The following is a 23,581-nucleotide window of genomic DNA, read 5'->3' on the forward strand; positions in this document are numbered from 1 at the left end:
ACGGTTCAAGTAAACATTACAAAATGACTGTGATTAAGTGATGTACGCAGTAGGGTTTTGTCTTTTAAAGAAATGTATAGCAGGAAGCTTGTGTTGTTTGCACATGTTTGCACACATGCACTTTGTAGCACTTTGTTAGCTTACTCGGTTCCTAGTTCTGTGGTGTTTAACGTAGCACTGCATTAAAGATTCTTGACTTGAAGATTTCCCTTGAATTCACATCAATGTTATTTTTGTTTTGTTTTTCAGACCCAGGAATCACCAGAGATTCACCAGTTGGATCAGTATTTGAGTCAAAGGTGTTAGGAACCATTGTTTTATCTAGACAAACACTTTTTATGGTTAAACATTAATTTGCCTGCCAGGGAATGCCAAGGGTGGATTAGATGATATCAAACTCAAATGTCAATCACTGGACTCACCAGGACAGGAAGTTTCAGCTCCTGTATCATCCGCTTAAAACCTACGAATGGCTTAAAATGGAATGAGTTTGTTGTTGATCCAGACTGACCTTTTCATCAGTGAAATGATGGACATCTTATGAACCTTGTGAATAAAATGCTATAAGATGCTGTAGATGCTGTAATATTCATCTGTATATTATATTCATAGCACATACACATCTGTAAATTACTGTTTATAGCAATAGTCATATTTTGTTACATCCTTCTGTAAATTTCAGTTATAATTATAGTCATCTGTATATTATGTTCATATTACACACACTTCTATATTACCATTTAATTTAATTTATTTAACTCATGTAAACACTGTATATCCTGCACTTACTGCTATTGCACTCTGGTTAGACCTAAACTGCATTTCGTTGCCTTGTACTTGTACATGTGTAATGACAATAAAGTTGAATCTAATCTAATCTAATCTAATCTAATCTAATCTAATCTAATCTAATCTAATCTAATCTAGAGCTGAAAAGCTGCACAAGAACAATTCCAGTGTACTCCACACATATGATGAAATATTAGTCATTAATCTAAGCAGAGGCCTACATAGCATCCCCCAAAATATGACTCAGCTGGCCATTGAGCGCCTCCATGTCCCAAAGTGTGTCTGAGTCCAAGTTGGAAACCTGAGAGGGAGTGGCAGCAGCTGGCCGCACACGCTATTGCGAACTGCCACACTCCGCCCCACCATACTTGACCCGATGCCCAAATTGTTGTGTGGAAAAGTGAGCACAGGTGTGGGTGTGTTTGGCATGTGCTGGGGGCGTGGTGGAGGTGGAGGTGTGCGAGGGTACGTTACAAGTGTGGGCGTAGAGACTGGAAGTGGACGCAGGTGTCTGAGTGTGATATAATGGGGGTTGAGGGTTTGCCAGAGGCCATGTAGAACATGGTGTTCTATGAACAAAATTAAACGTTCATAATGACTTAGTCCTTTGACACACAGAGCTCCCGTGTGAGCTTACGGACACACATATTAGCTGCTTGTAATTCATCCTAAGCACCCACGCATTTTAGTGAAATGAACATATCATCAGCAACAGATAGAACATTTTGCACAGACCTCATCATGTGACTTTATTATACTGTAAGTGAGAAAATAGGAAAGCACAAACTTTGCTTGCAAAATAAGTTGATGAAAGGGTTACGATAAAAATGGCATGTAAATTTTGACAAGCTAAAGCTGCCAAATGAGGGTACAGACAGAGAGCTAATTGTGTGCTGTCCTGGAGAGGGATTTGCATGGGTAGACTGGTTGCACACTGACTTGCTGACATTCGCACACCTACTTTGCAACTTTAAAACATTGCCATTGTTTTTACACCTCTGCTAGCCTTTTTTTTTTCATTGTTACATATTACACAAAAATAGATCAATTTTCAACGTGTGAATGCGAACAGCAAGAAAGCTAATAGATTATTTTGCCACCTGATTATACAAAAGAAAAGCAGCTTTAAAAAAGAGTCTGAATGAAATTGGCTCCACGGCAGAACATGTGACCATAGTAATCCAATGGGGCTGGAGCAGAAAGGGTTAGGTTGGGTTTTTTTTATAGAAAGGAAGAGTTAAACTTGTTGCCTGGGTTGGGTAAAGCTTTCCGTGGGCCACTAATACCACAAACCAAAACTGTGACCAGTCACGTTTCTCTGAGCCAAAAAGAAAAGTTGAATATAGCTAAAGAGAGAGAACCAGAGGAAACTGAAACAAGGAGGCTGCTGAGTGTATGTGCAGAAGTTGGTGTGAATCACCCGGATTACTGCAAGAAAAAAAAAGAAACCACAGCGACACATTTCTGCTCCTTCTGTTTTGCACAAGGGTAAGCATCAGTCGACCGCAGTCTGACCGCCGATCACTATCTGCACTGTCTCTCAACCATGCACAACACCCAAGGACACAACTGCCCTGACACCACGACTGGAGAAGCATTGGATAATCATGTGGCTGAGGGTGTGGGTGTGTATGCTGGGGATTTTGTTCAGATTTGGGGCAGTGTGTAGAATGGAGAATGTCCAATTTAGACTTTTTCTGCTTTCACATTGCACTTCATGGCTGTATTCAAAACATCATCATGGCTGTATCATTAAACTTTTCAGGGCAAAGAACAGAGCCGGTCAAAATTAAGAGCCAGATCAAGTTAGAAGTAGTGGATGGTGTTTTCCAGAAGCAGCCCCTCACCATGGCTTCAAACAGCATCTTTGAGAGCTTTTCATCCTACCAGTCATGCTTTACCAGGGGTGAGTCAATAAGTTTACTCTTATGTCATTAGCTCTTAGACTACATCTGCTGTTTTAGAAGATTTTATTTTATTTTATTTCGTATTAAAGTTCTGAAGAACTGAGGGTCTTTTTCTATGCAAAGTTATACATGCACGCGTATAGAAGATGGAGAAGTACACGTAAAAAGACATTTCACGATGGTTGATTCGCTGTGTAAGGGGTGTAATGAAATTTCTTGGCTGGATCTGAAAACCACAGGTCTGTGGGTTAGTGAGTGCTTCACTGGTTAACCTCACTACACCATCAACAGCACAGCGGTCTGTAAATACACACATTTGGATTCAGACGCTTTCTAGGTCAAATGTTATTTCACGACAAAACAATTTTGTGTGAGATTATATTGTGTGTTTTAGACCTTGAGGCTTAGCGGAACTGGTTACGAGTGAAGAAAATTATTCTTTTTGGATAAAAATATCAATATTTTTTACAACCAATCACAACTTTTTTCACTGTGACCTGAAAGTTAACAAGCTAGCAGACTTTTAACATATATTTTTTATTTTATTTGTTCAAAACAATTGTTTGTTTGTTTCGTTTGTTGTTTTTTTGTTTGTTTATTTATTTATTTGTTTGTTTGTTTATTTATTTATTTATTCAGCTGGTGGATATCAGAGGGAGATTAAAGATCGGACCTGGCGTAAAAGAATATGTGATGAACTGCAGGCTTAATATCTGTCCAGTCCTATTACAGACTCGTTAAACCTTATCATATATAAAATATATAATATAAGAGTATATATATATATATATATACCTCTACATTTCATACTGATATTATCTATTTTGTTTAAACTGTAAGAATTTTCTTAACCACGTCTGAATTTCTTGAAGTAGGTGAAGCTTTTTATGCCTCATACAGTTCTTAGTTTCAAAAGCTTCTCAGTTTCTCAGCCTACTGCAACAGAGAAGAAGAGAAATGCAGGAAAGTTTTGAATCAATAATGAAAAGTTCTTAAACCTCTAGATGTCCTGGAAGAGCGGGTTAGTGTGATCTTTTACATTTCCAGCTTTATGTTTCTCAAAATATTCTCTTCCAATATTAAATGACAAAACTAGCTAATGGATCTGTTTAAAGGTGGAACAATGATGTTGTGGTTTTGTGTTCGTGGGAATATATTTTGATACACGTTGGTGATCATCAGATGCAGCTTCACATTTCAGTTGACAACAAGCCTAACGTGTGAAGTTTTTTGTTGTTCATGAAAAGATCTAGTGTGCTGTTTTTGTTTCCTGACTCTCTGCTGCATGCACATTCGTGTTTCTTGCAAGCGCTGTCAGTTAACACAGGAAGTTTATCAGTCGCGCCCGAGTCTCACTCAACAACTAACAGCTTTGGAGGAACTTTTTTGTTTCTCACATACTCACTCCACAGTTTCTTTATGAGAAGACCTCTCAAATTTGCTAGAAAAGTTGGAATCGTGTCACAGTCTGAGAACTTGAGAAGCCCGATACTACAATGTTTCTGTAACATATTTCTAAAAAGTGACCTCAGCCACCATTTATATTTAAAATCTAGATCCGAAGAAGGTTGAGATCTGAACTGCATAAGGAAAGTAAACATGAATACGTGTGTGCTTGTTATTTATACCTCCTCAGGACAGAGATGCTTAAACATCATGGTACATATCTGCATGCATCATGTGTCTTTTTGACGGTTGTGGTGTATTGTATGCTGATGTACACAGTACATGTACACAGTACACGCCTGCGTTTACTCTGGAAACACAGAAGTATAAGATTGGTGGGTCTGAGACTTTGTGGTTTCTCTGCTCTCCTAATTATGCTTTTTTCATGCAGTAGTCACTGACATGCAAGCTTGCACACACATGCAATTCTGTCCTTTTCGTTCTGTGGCTTTGATTCACACACTTATTACACATGCACACACTTCATATATGTTGATATATATATATATATATATATCAGACCTGAACCTGAAGCGGATGCACCATGAGATGCATCACAATTAAGTCACTAACTAGAAAGGTTTTTAACTCTCACGATATACATACGTTAGTTATTAAAGTAGAAAAATACTTCTTGCTGTATCTTCTTACCTACTGTCTGAGTACTCCTAATATCACTGAAATCCAGACATTCATTTATACTGTAATAAACTACCTCAGTGCAGGGTTAGGGTTAGGGTTAGGGTTAGGGTTAGATGGAGCATTTTGGAGAGCTTTTGTGCAGCACAACAAACTTTTTTACCCACTTCCCCCCCCTATACTGTTAGTTTTTATGCACAGTACTTACAAAAACAATTCCCAGTGAACCCATTTACTTTTATTCTGTCACTCGTCTTCATCAGCTTCCTTCTCCCAAACTCTCAACATCCGTTCTGGCACGTCCAGCCCCGGTGACCGACTCATATATCTGCAGGTGTCTAACTAAAGGTGATGGCTGTGTAAGGTGGCTTTTGTACTCCTGCAGACTGCTGCGTCCGTTATAATGGATTTATGGCCTCCTTCACACTCCGTGTCCGAGGATTGAGGATGGAGCCACAGGGCCTACATTCTAGTAGCCGAACGCATGTCCGTTGCTGATTCTGGTTATCAGCATCCACAGGCGGTCTAGAAGGAAACTGGCGACCCTGCCAGATCCCTAAACATTCAAAAAGGGACTCCCACGAGCCTATAATTCTTCCATTTGACCTTGATTAATTAGATGGCTAATGTAAATTATGCTCCATGTTCATGAATAATGGCTGTAGTTGCCATATTTTTTATTACAAGTGTGGGGTCTGAATGGTGTGAGCAGTATTTTATTTTAACACCGTACTTACAAACATTTCATTAAGCATAACATATAAAATCATTATTTGTATTATAACAATGATGCACATAAATGCAATCCAGCCCCCTGTCATTGTGGTGCACAACGAATGCTCGGTTACATTCACTACATCTTGAGCAGAGGCATTTCTGGGACATCTGAATCTTTAATATCTCGTTCACTTCAAAGAAATTTTTCAATAAATGCTGATGTCATCATAACAGACTCCAGTGACAGTAGGAGCCACGGAGCTGGTCAGTGGCTGGGGATCTATTGAGTTTCTTTTCCTGACGGCACCCACTGTATCACTGTGACTGGATGGATTTTCGACTCCGTTGGCCTACTTCCTTTACAGAGACTGTGTGACTGCAGAACGTAGGAACTGCTGAAATCGAGTCTGTTGTCCAGCAGACAGGCCGCTATCGAGTCCCAGCGTCGGACAGCAGCAGAGCAGGAGGTTAGTGTGCGGCGCCACTGCTGGGCACAAGTCTCAGAGAGCTGAGGTAAAGCTGCCGGGAAATAAGTCTTGGACATCTTGGAATGTTCTAATGTGGACAAGAAAAGCAAGGTGACAGATATGAAATTATATAAAAGTGTCACGTCCTGGACATGTAATATCAAAGTCCACAGCCTAGTAGAAATATCACTTAGTGTAGTTTACATCTGTACAAAGGATGAATTCACTCCAGCAGATTTATTATAAGATCCAACTGCAAAGGCCTTAAGGAGGTGAGTTTGGTACCAGATAAACACAAAAACTCTCATCTCTGTAGCTTTTACGGTATAAATGAGCACTGCAGTGGAAAATCCTTCCTGAAATATTTTATCCCATACTAAAACAATGCGCACTTAGATAATGAAAATCAATTGACTCAACACATATCACTTAAGCTACTTAATTGTTTGGCTTTTATCATGCAGCTGCATGGTACAAGTATGGGGAAAAAAACAACGCTGAAAACCAGCACTGAAATGTGACACCACACCGAAGTGGTTTATTTCCCAATCACATCATGTGCTTAAGTGTTTTATTCTTCTTACACCACAGCATTTATCCAACAAACTAATTTCATCTGTTCTTTACAGCATAAAAAAATCACTTATGTTGTAACTCTTTGAACCCCTTGTGCCCTTGTGAGCATTTTCCTTTTTTAAACAAAACTTTGTCGCTGGTCAAGTTTCTGTGAAATAGCTGAAAAATGTGTTGCAGCTTTTTTACTGGTTGTTTATAAAGCTGTGAATATTTAGACATCTTCCAAGAATGCTACATGAATACTTCAATCAGTTTACAGACCATGTAAATCCCTGTAAATGAGCTGTTACTTGATCAATGTTAACGGCGATTTCGAACAGCCGTGTCCATGTGAAACTTTCTGAATGGTGCTGTGATCGAAAAAATAAATCGACGTTAATTCAGTTCAGGACTTTAACAGCGCTGTGGTGTAATAGCAAATATGCTGAAAAGCTCATTTATCTATCCGTAGCTCCTTACATCAGAAAGCTATAGAGAGACAGACGTGAAATGATTTTCCAGACTCTTTATAAATTTCCAGAAGCAGCAGATGGCGTGATGATGTACTCAAATAGAGGATTTTAACATAATGGTTAAATCATTTTTGACTTCTCATGTACATGTATGTCAGAGGTGACACTTCTACATTGGCTTTGTTAAATACATTTGCAAAACAATGGTTTAAAAAGAAAAATAAATAAATACGCGAGATGCTCTCAATGTTCACCTTAAGTGCCGATATATAACTAATGCAACGTCTGATGTTTACAGTCCAATCCAGAGCTCCGACATTTAAGAGTCTGTGGACTGTTTATCATGCAAACTACTAAATACGTTTACATCAACTGAATAATAAGCAATGTGAATGTTGGCTTTTCTCCATTGACGGTATAGCTGGTGGTTTGGCATGCACACTTTCTATAGTGTGATAAATGTGCAGCAGGATTTGGGCTCCTCACTGCAAGCACAAATGCACAAAACCACAGAGAAGCTTTTGCTGCTGCAGATAAGGGTTTGTGAACTTGGACTGCATTTCACCCACCCATTCCCCCTTCCTGTCAGCCAGAAAGTACGCGTACATGGAAGATGTTGTTTTGTTGAAAATAACCGTATTTCTGTCAGTCAGGATTTTTTATGAGTTTGTGCTTTATCTTATTCTTGATTTTAAAAGGTACCAGCCCTCTATTTAGGACTTTCACGGGGAAATAAAGGGTTACTGCTGTACAGTTTGGGCGTATTGCACAGGATCGCTGCTCCTTATTGAACAGAAGTAGGATTTATAGAAGTGACACGTGCAGGCTGATTCGTATCTTTTTGCAAATATTGAGGATGATGCAACATGTTATTGAGCTTACGTATGCATGTTAAGTGTTGATGTATTTCTTTAGATGTTTGATATTGTTTGCTCAGAAGCCTGCAGTTCTTACTGTCTCATACTCTGTGGCCAGGCTGTGGTAACATACCAATGACTGTGGCTACGTGACCAGCCTCAGTGCCTAACCAATATGCAAATGAACAACACCAGGGGTTTATTCATCCGCAAACTGTTAAACACAGAGACACATGCAGGCCAGGAACTAAACAAAACTCACACACAGACAGATAAAGAGCCACAGTGACATGTGACACAAAGATACTATTCACAACTAACATCAGAAAATTAAAAATTAGGAGCTTTAGGTTTAGCTGGATAATTAATCCTGACCATAAAGCTAAGGTCAACCACTTCACCTACTGGAAAAGAGATTATTTATTTGAAAATGATCCTAAGCACTTTATCCTGTCAGGGTCGAGGTGAATCACGGTCTCTGGGTCGCACACAATGTGTATATGTTAGTTCTAAACTACTATGTTTAAGCTTAAATGTACTGCTTATGTTCATTATATGGACAGACATATGATAGAGCTGCTTCTGCATAAAGAAAAATAAAAAAAACACATCTGTTAAATCCTTGTATTGTTTAATAGCTGCCAGTTGTGTGTGTGTGTGTGTGTGTGTGTGTGTGTGTGTGTGTGTGTGTGTGTGTGTGTGTGTGTGTGTGTGTGTGTGTGTGTGTGTGTGTGTGTGTGTGTGAGAAAGAGAGAGAGAGAGAGAGAGAGAGAGAGAGAGAGAGAGAGAGAGAGAGAGAGAGAGAGATGTCACAAGGAACCTGTCAGTTAAGCAGAAGCAGTGTTCCTAACGGTATCCTTACATCTGTGGCTTCCTTCCTCCTCGGTATCAACTGAAGTGGACAAAACAAAATGCCATAAAATTCAATTTTAAATCTTACAGCGTCTGGTATTTCAAGCTGTATTAAAAGCACATCTAGCATGTGCGTGTGTGACACAAGTGTGTGTGAGTATTTAAATATAGCCTTTTCCATACAGCATTTATTGTCATTTATTATTTCAACAGCATTCCCTTTCTGTCATTTTATCTACACTCAGATTAGTTAGATGCCCCAAACCTCAGCATTCTCTCACACTCACCCTGCCTTGAGGCATGTTCTGACTCTCTCCATGCACATACCCTTAATGTAACTCATGCTTCTTCTGTTAGAGCAGTGGACAGCCTGAGTGTAGTGTGGTGTAAATGCTTTATCGGCAGTGCTGTAGCCCTTTGTCTGCTTAACAGCTCTGACAGTATGATTCAGCTTCTCTGCTTATTTCCTGGATGCAGTTAGCACCACCTGTTTCCAGCACCATCACCTGGGCGCATGACAGTGTAGCTCATGGGCATGGCCTCAGGTGTGAGGTCGGGAGGTGGAAGGAGAAAGAAGGGTCAGCTATGCTTAGTCATCAAAACATCACAGACGATAGCGATACAGTCAGCTACGTATAGTTACTGAGTACTGAGTACGATCATAAGATCTTGAGACAGCTTTATGAAATAGATGTTTTTTAACTGGCAGATCAAAGTATTTCATGCATTGGGCCATTAAAATATTGTAGCATAGAGTAGCTGAAAAATTGATCAGAATTGAAAACATGAACCTAACCATTCTTATTGTGGTTCTGTATGATGACCTGCATTTATATTAAACAAACAAACAAACAAACAAATAAATAAAAGTGTAATTAACAACAGGGCAGAACAGAAACACTCAGCGAGTGAAAAGAAAGCGTTTCATTTCATTCATCCTCTCACATTAAAATCTGTAGCTCTGTTCATAACATAAACTTTTTATACAGACTTAGATATAAACCCTTTATTTAAATGTAACTGTTTTTGCCATGTTTTATGCTTACTAGGGGATTCATCAGTGTAATGAGAGAGAGAGAGGGAGAGAGAGAAGGAGAGAGAGAGGGGGGGGAGAAGGAGAGAGAGAGGGAGAGAGAGAGGGGGAGAGAGAGAGAGAGAGAGAGAGACACAGAGAGAGAGTCAACAAGAGAGAGAGACACACACAGAGAGAGAGAAAGACAGAGAGAGAGAGAGAGAGAGAGAGAGAGAGAGAGAGAGAGAGACATGGAGAGAGAGAGAGAGAGAGAGAGAGAGAGAGAGAGAGGGAGAGGGAGAGCGAGAGAGAGAGAGACACAGAGAGAGAGAGAGAGAGAGAGAGAGAGAGAGAGAGAGAGAGAGAGAGAGAGAGAGAGAGAGAGAGAGAGAGGAAAATGTAGCAAAAAAAGGATAAATAAAATGAGAGATGTAAAGAAAGGGTTCATGTGTTTTCCACACTGTTTAACTCTTATTTCACAACTGATATCTCTATTTGCATGTTATACAAAGTAAGTCTGGTTCTGTCTGGTAATTGTGCAAGAGGTCATTTGAATGGTGAAGGAGTGAAAAGTTCTTTAAGAGACCTTTATGTGAAAGTACCACAAAACTTTTACAGCTCTGTTATTTATTTTCTCTCTCTGCCTGGTATTTGTTGGAGGCCAGGAATCTTTTTTCTATATGCTAAAATTAATAACAATATTAGCAGATTTTCATGTGAAAAATCTACATTTCAGCTTATCTACAAAAAAAAGAGCTTAATGTAGACATGTTTAATTAAAAAAAAAAAAAAAAGCCCTGTTAAATATTTGTGGTTTGCTCAAAAGATATGGGATCAAATTATTGGACTAGGTGTGGACGCCGTCAATCTTGCATTACTCCTCCTCTGTCTTGTGCTCGTTTTCTCCTCCTGCCTCCGCCCCCAGGCGAACTCAAGCCATGTGGAGGACTGGCCAGTGATCAGAGGGGCAGCTGTTATGTTTGATCTGCACGCTCGCTGCTCCACATGGCATCCATGGTGCTGCGAGAGGATGTCTAATAAAGTTCCTTCATTTCCTTTTGCTTTCATCTCTCCCTCATGATCTATGTTTTTTTGGATCATTAACTTGCTATTGTAGTTATTCTATTCTTTTCTCTCATGACTGGAAACACCCCCCACCCCACCCCACCCCACCCCACATCACATACACACACCTTTTACAGCTTAGGTGGAGGCCTAAGCCTGATTAGGTCAATAAGACACTTAATTGAGTGTAAATGCTATACTTGTTGTGGCTAATTTGATATTCTGTTTCTTTCACACTGGGCCACAGCTGCCTAAGAAAGATCTGGTATATTAGGAGCGCAGGCATGGACCAATCGGTGGCAGACTGGAAATATTGATTTGTGTTTCATAAAGCATGAATAGACAGAGATCAGGACAGGGAAGGTAGGTGTTACCATTGATTGCATAGTGTCTCTTGATCGGAGTCTCTTTGTTGCTCTCTCAGACTGTAACTAAATGCGCTAATCGCTTCACATCCAAAGGTTTGTCTGCTGTCTTATAGACCCAAATGATTGTTGAGTGACTGGTGCTGTCTGTGGTTACAAGTTACAACTAAACACATTAGAAGTGACAGTTGGTACTAAGAAAGAGTTATTTTGTAATTTTTTGTATTTTTTGTTATTTTTTTATTTATTTTGTTATTTTCATCAGAGCCAGAAATTGCAGTTGACATGAAAAGGCATGTTAACAGCTCTGGTTTGTTTCAGGTCACATCACACCACCTCGTCAGTTATTACATGTAACGATCACAGACCATCTCCCACAGTTAACAGGTCAGACCCTCTTGCAGGATTTGGTGCATGCACTGATTTTATTTAACAAACTAACAAAACTTACATGAGACATAACAAAAGCAAATCATAACTGACATGGAAACATAACATGGAGAGCAAAGCGTCTGAAGTTTCAGCCTATACGTAACGGTACATCAAATAATGACTGACAATAATCGTGACAACAAGACAGACATATATAGAGCAGAGCATCAAGGGAAACAAGCAACAGGTGAGAACACATTAGGAAAAGGACGTGGCACCTCCACCTAATAGCAAGGAACGACACCTGACATTATAACAACATAATCTGTTGTCTTTTTTAAATAAAAGCAGGAACTTTAACCCAGAAATTGGCTAGTTGTTTGCTTCAAGCATCTTGGAGAAACTGACACAATTATCATATATAACATTTCATTTTGGGCGGAAAAATTATTTCTGAAATAAAAGTGCTCATCGTGAGGCAGCAAAGTAGCTTCCTGCAATCTTTCTCTGTGCATCTATGTCTCTTACCAGCCTATTGCAGGCATGGTGTAGATTTTCCATCTCATATCTCCAGGGTCCTGAGTCCAAGCCTGAGCTCAGATTACTGTCTTTGTGGAATTTTGCATGTTCTCCTTGTGTTCATGTGGTCGTCTTCCGGTACTCCAATTTCTTGGTAGGATTGGCTATTCTAAATTGGCCCTAGGCCTTATTAATGAACTAGAGCTCCATCTGGGTTGTTTCATGCCCTGTTTTCCCAACACTGGCTCTGGATACACAAAATCATTGACCAGGATTAAGTGGTTGCTGAAGATGAATGCAGGCTCCTCCTGGGATGTGTTACAGACAGTAGCAGCAAACCCCAGGACATCAACTGTTCTCAAAAGCCATTCTCTGAATTAGGAAATAACACACCATTTATATAGGGACTTGTGTGCTTGGACACTGATAGGTGACCCCCCTGGAATGCCTTCCATAAATTGGTGGCCTTTATCCCGAGCTCACAGCAGCTTTTCATGAGACCAAGCAGTCTTTTTTAGGCTTCTGTTTTTTTCTCTACTGTAAAAACCTAAAACCAAATGGTTGGTCCTACACTTATGTGTGATTCAGAATATTACATTAGTTAAATTTTAGCATGTTCGTGGTTCTTTAGGTAGTTTCCAAGTGTTGAAGGGAAACATGCAAAATGACTAAAGAGTTTTTGATTACATGAAGCTGTTATCAGTTTATGCAGTGCAGACAGTTTAGGGTTGAGATAGTTAGCGTCATTTGTTTTGTTTTTTTGACTCAGTGATTCACCAAATCCACCAGTGTAGGTTAATTGAACTGGATTTTTCCACCCCTTAATGTGCCAATCAATCTGGATCTTAATGTGTTAGATCTGGTGTTAGGCTTTAATGTCCATCATCCATGCTCATCCTGATGTGTAAATATGCCATATATTGTGAATAAGTACATCAGTCTTATATTCAGTGACCAGTAAGAAGAAGGAAAAGAAAACCTCAGTGCAAACCCACAGTGTTTTAAGTTTTATTCTATTACTTTTGGTAGAAAGATGTGCTGATGGTGATGGATGGGGACATCCCAGAACTCTGCAGTGAAATTTCCATCATGCTTTTCTCCATTGCCATTACTGCCCCTCTGCTGTGAAACCGCAACAGGAAACGGCAATATAATGGTCAATACTGTGACGGTGCAGGACTGAGTCTGGGTAGAGCTTTTTGTGACCACAGAAACTCTTCCAGACCATAGTAATGAACGAATTAAGGCTGCAGTAAACCTAAAGGGAACTGTCCCCAAGTGGAACTCCACAGAACTTCATCAGTGTGGTTAATGAGGTTGAGGTGTAAATGGTGTCTGAGATGCATTTTCCTCTTCCAGCAGGCCTACTTTATGAGCCTTACGTTAGACGGCTGCTAATTTATTTATCTAATGACACTTTCCTGCATGAGGCCTAGTGCATGAACATACCTAGTTTTTGGAATGTTTTTCTGGGTTATTTTCAGTCTGAATATACTGAACAGTAGGTGAGTTAAAAAAATGTATGGGCTCAAGGCTTTCTGAATCTTAAACTGATTTTTGTGGCTAAATCTTTACTGAACGTATTATTTTTGTTCCTTTATGGCGAAGCAGCCAACTGGCTACATCACGTGTAGTGTTCAAGATTTCAAGCCTTCGAAAATAGCAGTAAACCTTTTGCTTGCCAGCAAATGTCTAAGATTCATGAAGAACAAACATGTACATGTGAGATAAGTTTGATTCCTCACTTGCTTTTTTATTTAGGCCCAGCACTTTTTTTGAGCTCCTTTGTCCATACACTGGAAAATACATCACAGATGAAACGAATGAGCCTCTGTTTAATTAACCTTTTTAAATGAACCTCTGAAATCCTGCTGACAGAAGCGTCTGTGTTTTGTCATGTCTGTGTGGTCTGACTTTTTTTGTTAATGATTGTATAATTTCTATATACAACAGCAAATGTATGACATTAATTGCATATAGCAGTGAATTATTACCTCTTACCTGTCCTTCCCCCACCATCCCAGGGTGTAGTGGTACACAAATCTATACATACTGGAAAAATAAGAGCAACACAAGTGGAACAATAGAGTTCGAACAATCAATCGGTCAATCAATCAATCAATCAATCAATAATGTTATCTAAGACAGGAATTGAATACAGACCCCTATAAAATTCTGTGTTTTTAGTTAGTGCATAAAAAGGCATCTGCTCATATCTACCCACAAGTGATCTATATTTAATCACCAGCACAGACGAGCCAAGGCTCAAAACAAAGCCTCGTCCAGAGTCACCTAGTAATTTTATGTGATTTGTCAGTGGCATGAGCTTGAATTCTGAATTTTCAGAATTCACTCTCTCCCATTACTAAAATTCAGAATCTCTTTTCCAACAGAAGATTAAAAAAAGTAATTATTGTTTATGTCACTGATGTGTTCAGATTCCACCACGTACAGAGTGTTTAACAGAGTATTCGGGGGAATTCACAGATATTTCATACGGATCACTCATTTCACTGTTTGACTGATTTTGATAAACATTTTGATAAAAATACAGAATTTAACTAATTTTTTCTGTCTGTTGCCTAAAATAATCCAAATCTAACGTATAAATGTACTAATAAAGAGAGTATAAGCGATTACAGATATAGACCACATCAAGACTAAATATAAGCTGCACTAGAATTCAGTTCAAATGATATCGGATTTTAACACACAAAGTATTTTACTGTAGAAAAAACATATTGATATTTACATAAGGTGTTCAAGCAACCAGGGGCATTGTACTTAAAAATTATTTTACGAGAAAGCTTTGCATTCCAAATTTTCCTGGAAGCCCTTTACTTATGGCAATTGTACAGAGGAAATGAAATTACTTGTGCTTTGTCTGTATTGCTTTATGATGCATAAAATCATTTAAGAGCCATCAAAGTCAGCCATTTAAGCCATAAAGAAACATAAATTATCTTTAATTTATACATTTAAAGAATGTTCTGTATGCCTCTGTATGCTTTCACCTATTACAAATACTTTTAACTCTGTGTGTGTGTGTGTGTGTGTGTGTGTGTGTGTGTGTGTGTGTGTGTGTGTGTGTGTGTGTGTGTGTGTGTGTGTGTGTGTGTGTGTGTGTGTGTGTGTGTATGTGTATGTGTATGTGTGTGTGTGTGTGTGTGTGTGTGTGTGTGTGTGTGTGTGTGTGTGTGTGTGTGTGTGTGTGTGTGTACTTCTGCTTCACTGACTCTGCTCATCTGCTCATCAATTCAACATTTCACTAAATGGTGCCCGAGGCACATCTCCAGTGGGTCTGGTTCCTCCCACGCATGGCGCTGGCTTAGAGCTCCACAATAAGTCGGCCATATCACAGGTTCATGACAGTCCTAAATGAAGACTTAAAGTTAACCATGGCTAAACTAAATGTTTTAGTGCAAGATTTCTGCCCAATCTTTTATCGTTAGAGTTATTCACGTTCTTGGCCATCTCTCTTTTAAGGAAACCCTCTGTTGTAGGGCTGTAATTACATCAGGCAACATTAAGGGTTTCCCAGAGGAACAAACCAAAGAACACTGTAAAATACCAAAAAATGACAGTCTAGAAAATACCACATTACAAAATATGTATTCTATTTTTTGTCAATCCAGAAGTACATGAATTTTTTTTCATGGTCCGACCTACATCTTTGCTGAACACAGAGATCCAGTGATTACAGAGGTATAATTTGGTAGCTGCTGTTTCTTTGTAGTTCAGTTGGCTGCTGTGGCTAGAAATATGAAGAATCGTATTATTGTTTAGATCATTTTGTATTCAGGTTTGTATTTTTTTTTGTATTAATTTGGCCAGCTTAATCGTGTGTGTGTGTGTGTGTGTGTGTGTGTGTGTGTGTGTGTGTGTGTGTGTGTGTGTGTGTGTGTGTGTGTGTGTGTGTGTGTGTGTGTGTGTGTGTGTGTGTGTGTGTGTGTGTGTGTAAAAAACTATAAAACTTAATCTAAAGTGCAGCAGCTGCTGTTTGGTTCTGTAGTTGTTAAGCTGTGATGTGAACAAGTTGAAATTCACAATGGGACCATTACACTGTTGTGTTAAGGGACAGGCCAGAAGCCTCGCTAGCCCTTTCATCGCTCACACTGTGACTGATAGTGTTTTTATCTTAAAGCTAAGCTGAAGTCAGCTGAGGAGATGATTAACCCACAGTGGTGTGTTTCTTTATTAATACAATAAATACAATAAATACAAATAAATATGTTTAATTGTTGAGATTATTATTATTATTATTATTATTATTATTATTATTATTATTATTATTACTACAAAATAATGATAGTTTGAGTCTTTTATCTTTATAATATTGTCAGGTGGATATCTGCAGCAGACACTAACAATGGTGTACCAAATGAGGATGAGTCTGGTTCCTCTCAGTATTCTTCCTCATATCATTTCAGGCTGTTTTTCCTTGCCACATGTCACCCCAGGTTTGCTCATTGGGATAGATGTTAGGGATAAATATTAATTAATTTTAAACTTGACATTTTTGATTCTGTTTCAATGCTTCTGTGAAGCTGCTTTGAGACAATGTCAATATACAAATAAATGAAATTGAATTGAATTGATTTGGTGTACGCTGAGTGAACTAAAAATCCTGGCCACAGTAGATCAGACCATTAGAACTGTATTAATGTGAGTATAAAGCTGGATAGAGCGTGTGTACAGTATGTGAGGTGGCAGTAGAGCGGTAACATACACATTCACACACTCGCACAAATACTCAAGCAATGATACACTCTCTATGTAGTGATAGTGACCCAGTGTCATGCTGTGTGTATCTGTTAGCCAGCCTGAGAGAACAGGGCAGAGTACTTTGCTCTGTCACTTCACTAAGCTGCTAACTGATATGTCAGAAAATCAATTAATTACTTTTAAGTAGCAGTTAACGGCATCCACACAATACAGCTACATTAATTATTGAAGAGGACCGAAGCTGAGTTATGTCTCCTCCCCCTCTCTTAACTAAAGGCCCACAGAGTGAAGAGAAAGAGGAGGAAAAAGAGGAAAATAGATGATGAAGATGAAAGGAAGGAGGGCCACTGGGTATAATATGGGTAAACAAAAGGTCATTGGTGGCACAAAAAAAAAACCAAAGGTCCTTTCCTGGCATCAAAAATGCATGGCTTGAGAAGCTATTCTGATACTTACTGTAACTACTGATACCCTTCTCTATGAGAAAATGAATATGAGATACTGAATATTTGACTCTGACAAAAGGTATAAAATTTGAATGCCTACTGGTTGGGGCAGCATTGATTGCCTAAGCCCCAGGAAGCTAAAGGGGCATTATTGATCTTGTGCACCCAGCACTCGTGGCCTCAGGGTCTCCTGTCTCTGGGGGCCTGGAAGGGACGGACTGCCTCTAGCCAGTTTAAAAGAGGACATCTTTATCTGGGACTAAATCTGTGCATGGGCAAGTCATATTGTGTGGCACACTAAGTGTTTTAACAGTAACACTGGCGATTTTTCAATGCCACTGTGCTGCTATGTGGTCAACCAGCATTCTCCCTGCTGTACACTGCAGAAAGATTGGTTTCTTTCCAAAACTGTTGTTGTGGAGTCCGTGAGATTCCGATGCTTCCATTATGGTGTAGATGTTGTTTAGCAAATCTCTGTGATAATTCCTATGTGACCACTGACTCCAAAGGAAGTTTTATTCATATGGCCAGGGATCAGTCCTCAAGTGGACTCCACACACATCCACTTGTCAGCCAGTGAACTGTCTCTATACCTACAAGAATTATTAGATTAGATTAGATTAGATTAGATTAGATACAACTTTATTGTCATTGTGCAAGCTACATGTACAGAGCCAATGTACCGTATCAGCAGTTATATACTTAAACTATATCCTATACAGTGTGAGTATAGCTATAGCTGTACAACAAAATGCCACTCTCTTAAAAACAGTTTAAACGAATATTAAATTTTGTCTTCTTCTTTGCCTCATGCAAACTTCATGCTGCTCTTATTTCCCAGCCATCACGGTCATGGCACGAGGACAAAAAAGGTAGTGAAAAATCATTTCAGTTGCTAAATGAAATTAACAGGTTTGAAGTGCCCCAAGGCAAAAAGCCTGCCTTGTCTCCTGTGGCCAGGGTTAGTGAGGGAATATATTAGTTATGACTGCATCCTGCTGTAGCCTTCTTCAGCCTTGTCCTTACTGCAGGTTTTTTCTACTATCTTGGAGGGCAGTGAGTAAGGAATGAGTATATAAGGAAAGAGGTGAAAGCAACAATCTGGAATACTTTTGGAAGAAATCCTAAGACTCTCCATAATCATACCGACTCGGACAGGCGTAGATATGAACTACTTCAGTCCCTCAGGACCTCTGTCTTTCGCCATGTACCTCAGGAGGAAGAGTCGAAACAGCAACAGGCTCTTTGGTAATGGGAGAACCGTCCTGCTTTTCAGTCTTTTTGTGTTTGTGGCCTTTCTTTGTTGCAGTCGTTTCCTCAATTTACTTGTCTTTTTCCCGTTCAATGTAATTATGTCCTACTCAATTAATTCTGTTCATTGAATAGAATGCAATTACATTGAATGAAAGCTTTTGGTGTTCTTCCTTTTTTTGTCATGCATCTCTAAAGAACTGTTGTGTTTTCAGGGCATCAAAATGTTTTTTTTTATGTAGTTAAGATGTTGAAACGGATCGTTGAAACACTGGCGAGCTTGTAACCTTTCGACGCTGATCAATAAATTTTATAGCTGACAAGCACTATTGATCTATAGACTTAAAAGTTATCAAATGACACCATCCCAGAGCTGAAGACGGATATACAGTGGTGTCTTTCAGCTATTCGTTCTGTTCTGCTTTTTAGGTTTGCTTTTCTGTACGATTCTTTATTCCTAAAAATGCTTGGTAGTTTTAAACTGTCATGATTTTTATATAAAATGTGTTTCCAGTAGTCCAGGACAGGTGTGCAAAGTGATTTGTAGCATTTTATCCAGTGTCAGCTTTAACACATGCAGTATAAGTAACGTATGGCATTTCCAAAGGTTTTAAACATAACACAAATATAACATAGCACTGTTTTAATTTCAAAGCAGAAATATAAACTTGGCCTTTTTTGGTAATTAAAAAATGTAATTATTTATTTTTGTGCATTTCATAAGCAGGTTTATCAAGCTTACTATCCTTAAATGTTTGAATTGCTGTTTTATTTACAATCTGCCTCAGTTTCATTCTCCTGCTCTTATCCAAGTGTTTTCTCATCTCAACTAAATCCACTATTCTTCTTTAACCGTAACTCTAAGTGATGATTTGGAAATGAAAACATCTAAACATCTAAACCTTTAAAGGCTGTATTTGTAGCATGGCGTACCTACCCAAACCAATGGCAAACTAAAATGGGAATAATTAAAAAGTTATTAAAAAGAATGGAAAAAACTAATCAGAGAGAGCATTAGGCCTGGAATTTTATATGGAATTTTATAAAAACACAAAGAGTTTTCTTGGGATTTATGCATGTCTGCAGTCTGCAAGTTTTAAGAGAACTGTCAGTAAAATAAAACAAAGGCAAATTCAGGAGTGTAGAAATAATGAATAAAAAATTCTTTCCTCAACGTCCAAACTTTTACTTTGGGAAGCATGTTGGCTCTACAAGACTTTTAAGACTATAACTAGTAACCGACATCAACATGATAAAATACACAGATTCCATCTGGTAACAGACACGACCAGGATGTCGGGGAAGGTTTACATACATGAAGAGAATCTGTGGAACAGGCGTCTTCTGCGCGCAACCATGGAGGTCGCTTGCTGCCCCCTTTTGGCAGCGTGTTAACAGATTATTCATGGCTCCTGTTAGAGTCGCAGAAATGTTAAGTAGAAATGTTAAGTCTTAAAACTGCTATAACGACATCCGAAGGAAATGCACTGGAATGGAATTACTGGGTTTACTCCTCAACTTAAAATGCTCGGGTACGTAAATCACTGGACAACTGGCTTTTTGACAGATGTTAATCACAATTATTCCTAAAGGTGATGAAAAGCGTTGTTGTTACTCTGCTTGCTAACTAAAATAAATAAACTTAACAATGTTGTGATCAGGGCGCGCGCCGGCACAAGGAATTCCATTGACGCTTCTGGCTGTCATAAGTCGGACTTTCTCGCGCTCTTCGGACGTTTTCCTGATTGGACGAGCCTACTAGAAGCAATTGCCCCTAGCCAATGGTGTTTTCTCGCAGGCTCCCGTATGCAAATCAGCTGTGCCGGGCTGCATTCCTGCACAACCCAACGGCAGTAAAAGCAGCCCGTCGCTTGGAGATCCATTCATATCACATCAGCGGTGTGTTTGCGACCTTACAGGAGCTACACGTCTCGACATCAAAAAGATTCGCGGCTCCTTATGCTGCTAAAAATAATACGACCGATCGTCCAGACGAACTAAAAGTACCGTTTCTACACATGACCAGACGCGGGACGTGTGTCGGAGTGTCGGGAGCCCGAAGTGTGCAGCTTAAAAGTTTGTGAAGGACAAGTGTGTTTGCGGTGACTTGTGTTTACTGACAGTCGTGTGAGTGCAAGTCTTAGATTTTAATGTGGACTCTTTAAAAAGAAGTGCACTGAAACTCTCCTCATCGCCGCAGGACGCACGGACGCGGACAGACAAGCGCGCGCTGTCCAGACTAACAACAAGCCTAGTCCCCTTCTGCTGAAAACACTTTTATAGACTCGGCTTTACACGGAGCTCAAAGGGAAAAGCCTCATATAAGGATACCAATGGTTTTCCTTTGGGACGCCAAATACGGTATGACACGTTTCATTTGTGTTTTGTGACACACACTGAGTTTCCATGTGATGGAGCATATTGAGTTTCCTCTGGTTGACGTAAATCGACTGTTGTCTTGTGCGGTGACCGTTTCCTCATTTAACTTAAAATACTCATTCGCTAAACTGTAAACACGCTTCTGTATAGAGTTGGTGTGCGCCATGAAAGTTTCCAAAAGTGTGCAGAAGTGCAGACGCAGCTCTCTCTCTCTCTCTCTCTCTCTCTCTCTCTCTCTCTCTCTCTCTCTCTCTCTCTCTCTCTCTCTCCACACACACACACACACACACACACACACACACACACACACACACACACACACACACACACACACACACACACACACTGTATGCTGCTCCTGTTGTGCGGCGCACTGTAGAAGCGTTTATACTGGCCGCGTGTCTGGTGTATTTGGAGAGGACACAGCAGTAGTAAGCTGAGCGGAGCAGCTAAAACCTCTTAACCACACTCATGTGGCATCGATTGTGGTTGGCTGAGTGACAGGAGGCCGTTCTGACTGTCAGGAGCAGCGCCGCGGTTTCAATGCTTTCATGCGCCTTGGAGACGATTCTGGCACGCGCCCTGCTGCAGGATGTCACCGGGGTCACAACCCCACACAAAAGCTCCACGTTTTTGTCTTTTGAAATTGTAAAACATTTTTTACAAAGCTAAATGATGTTAAGTTACCACCTCTAGAGTTCATATCCAGCTGGACACAAATGAAAAAGTGGATTTATCCCTTTTGAATTTAAGCGTCAGATGATCAGACTGTGTTGTTTTAACATTTGTATTTTAATGATCAGGTTTAACACACAAAATATAATTTTTTTCCTTTTTGCCATTTAGCCTGAAGTCGTCTGAAACCTTCCACAACTGACTTTTTTTTTTTTTATAGAAACCGGTGTTCATATTAAAAATGAGGGTTGTTTTCGGAACCATTTATATTTCTAAAGCTTGTGCAAGAAGAAGCATTTTATATATTAACGTGATGATCCAAAGTATCATGAAAATATTCCCAAAAGCATTTGTTTGTGTTTGTTTCTAGTACGATTTGCAGTCTGACAGTATGAGATTATAAGGAGTGCTCATGTGCATGTGTTACAGACCAGGCCCCCCACCGCCGCTTCACGCCGCCCTCCTCCAGCCTGGGCACCGGGAAGATGACCGACACTCTCCCCGCGATGGGAGCGCACGAGGGCGGCGGCGGGAAACTGCGCATGTGTGACCGCAGCATGGAGGTTCTTTCCGAGCACCCGGGAGAGCTCGTGCGCACCGACAGTCCCAACTTCCTGTGCTCTGTGCTGCCCACACACTGGCGCTGCAACAAGACTCTGCCCATCGCCTTCAAGGTAACCGAGCAACACAACTCACTGTGCACAGCCTGCTTCATGCGCGTCAGGAGACTGAACTGAACCCAAAATGTCCTGCGCGCGCACTCGCATGGATCAGAATCAAACAGAATTAGTCATTAGCAATTGTTTTCTAATTTGTTATTAGTTAGTTATCCGATTAATAAGAGTTCAAATATCTAAGTGTCTATAATTAATTAACAGAAAAATGCTGCTGTAAATAATATATATAAGAGTTAAAATAAATAAATGACCTTTGTTAACCAATGAATCCTAGGATACAGTTTACATTCTTCAAAACAAACCATACATGACATTTATATGAAATCCAAATGTTAAACATTTATTACATCATTTTAATTATTGGATATTTTATTGAATGGTATAATTTTTTTTGACAAATCTTGAAGTTATCCGAACAATTTAGGAGGAAATCCCCCCTCAGTAATGACTTGCTTTACCGACATTACTGTTTATTTAGCTGGAGGACGACGGTGTTCGAGGCGGATTTCAAATTCTTTCGTCGTTCTGCATCAAATGTCCGCGAAATCCCAGAAAATCTGTGTGTTCGGTGACAAACAGCACTGAAAAAGCCCTTTAACACACACAGGCTTTAAAGAACTCGATCTGGACAGAAATAATCACCAGTTAGAGAAATATTAGTTCAATATAGAGAAAGTTACTGAACAAAGGAATATTATTGTGTAAGAGCTCGAAACTGAATAACAGCGACGGGTCACAAAGACATCAGAATATTCACATGTGAAATCCTGCATAAAGATATTTATAGACCTGAAGAGCTGTAACTCAATAGCATCAGGCCGAGGATGGAGCAACTTAATGTGCAGTGTAATGCAGGGTATCTCAACAAACACATAATAATAATAATAATAATAATAATAATAATAATAATAATAATAATAATAATAATAATAATAATGATACTACTAATAATAATAATAATAATAATAATAATAATAAGTTTATTATACTTGTATTTGTTTGTTTATTGTTTTATTATTATTATTATTATTATTATTATCATTAGTAGTAGTAGTAGTAGTAGTAGTACTAAACTCTATTGCAGGATGCAGTAATAATAATCATAATAATTGTATTATGCTTTTATTTATTTTATTTATTTATTTATTTATTTATTTTTATTATTATAATATTTGTATTGAGGAATTATGTATTATTGGACATACCTCACTATAGGTGGTTGCCCTTGGCGACATCCCTGATGGAACGCTGGTGACAGTGATGGCAGGAAATGATGAGAATTACTCAGCCGAACTCCGCAATGCCACAGCAGCCATTAAGAACCAGGTGGCCCGTTTCAATGACCTGCGCTTTGTGGGTCGCAGCGGAAGAGGTAAGCACTTAACGGGCAGCT

The 23,581-nt window shown here is 39.3% G+C and overlaps 1 protein-coding gene across 8 annotated transcripts in view; it reads left to right on the plus strand.

The window, feature by feature from the left end:
- Window positions 1-2,046: 2,046 nt before the first annotated feature.
- The window catches only part of runx1 (RUNX family transcription factor 1), a 38,400-nt gene continuing 16,865 nt past the window's right edge, over window positions 2,047-23,581 (plus strand). For 2 of the 8 annotated variants that reach the window (XM_027156371.2, XM_047803335.1), the window contains exons 1-4: window positions 2,273-2,414; window positions 2,555-2,695; window positions 21,941-22,185; window positions 23,404-23,560. In XM_027156371.2, coding sequence (XP_027012172.1) covers window positions 2,336-2,414; window positions 2,555-2,695; window positions 21,941-22,185; window positions 23,404-23,560 — 622 coding nt within the window. In that variant the 5' untranslated portion in view covers window positions 2,273-2,335. Of the gene's footprint in view, window positions 2,415-2,554; window positions 2,696-5,732; window positions 5,966-19,934; window positions 19,990-20,112; window positions 20,819-21,173; window positions 21,485-21,940; window positions 22,186-23,403; window positions 23,561-23,581 lie in introns of those variants that run through there. The other 6 variants (XM_027156373.2, XM_027156377.2, XM_027156374.2 and 3 more) reach the window with 6 other exon arrangements.

Source organism: Tachysurus fulvidraco, chromosome 18 (assembly GCF_022655615.1).
Source record: "Tachysurus fulvidraco isolate hzauxx_2018 chromosome 18, HZAU_PFXX_2.0, whole genome shotgun sequence".
Taxonomy (NCBI): domain Eukaryota; kingdom Metazoa; phylum Chordata; class Actinopteri; order Siluriformes; family Bagridae; genus Tachysurus; species Tachysurus fulvidraco.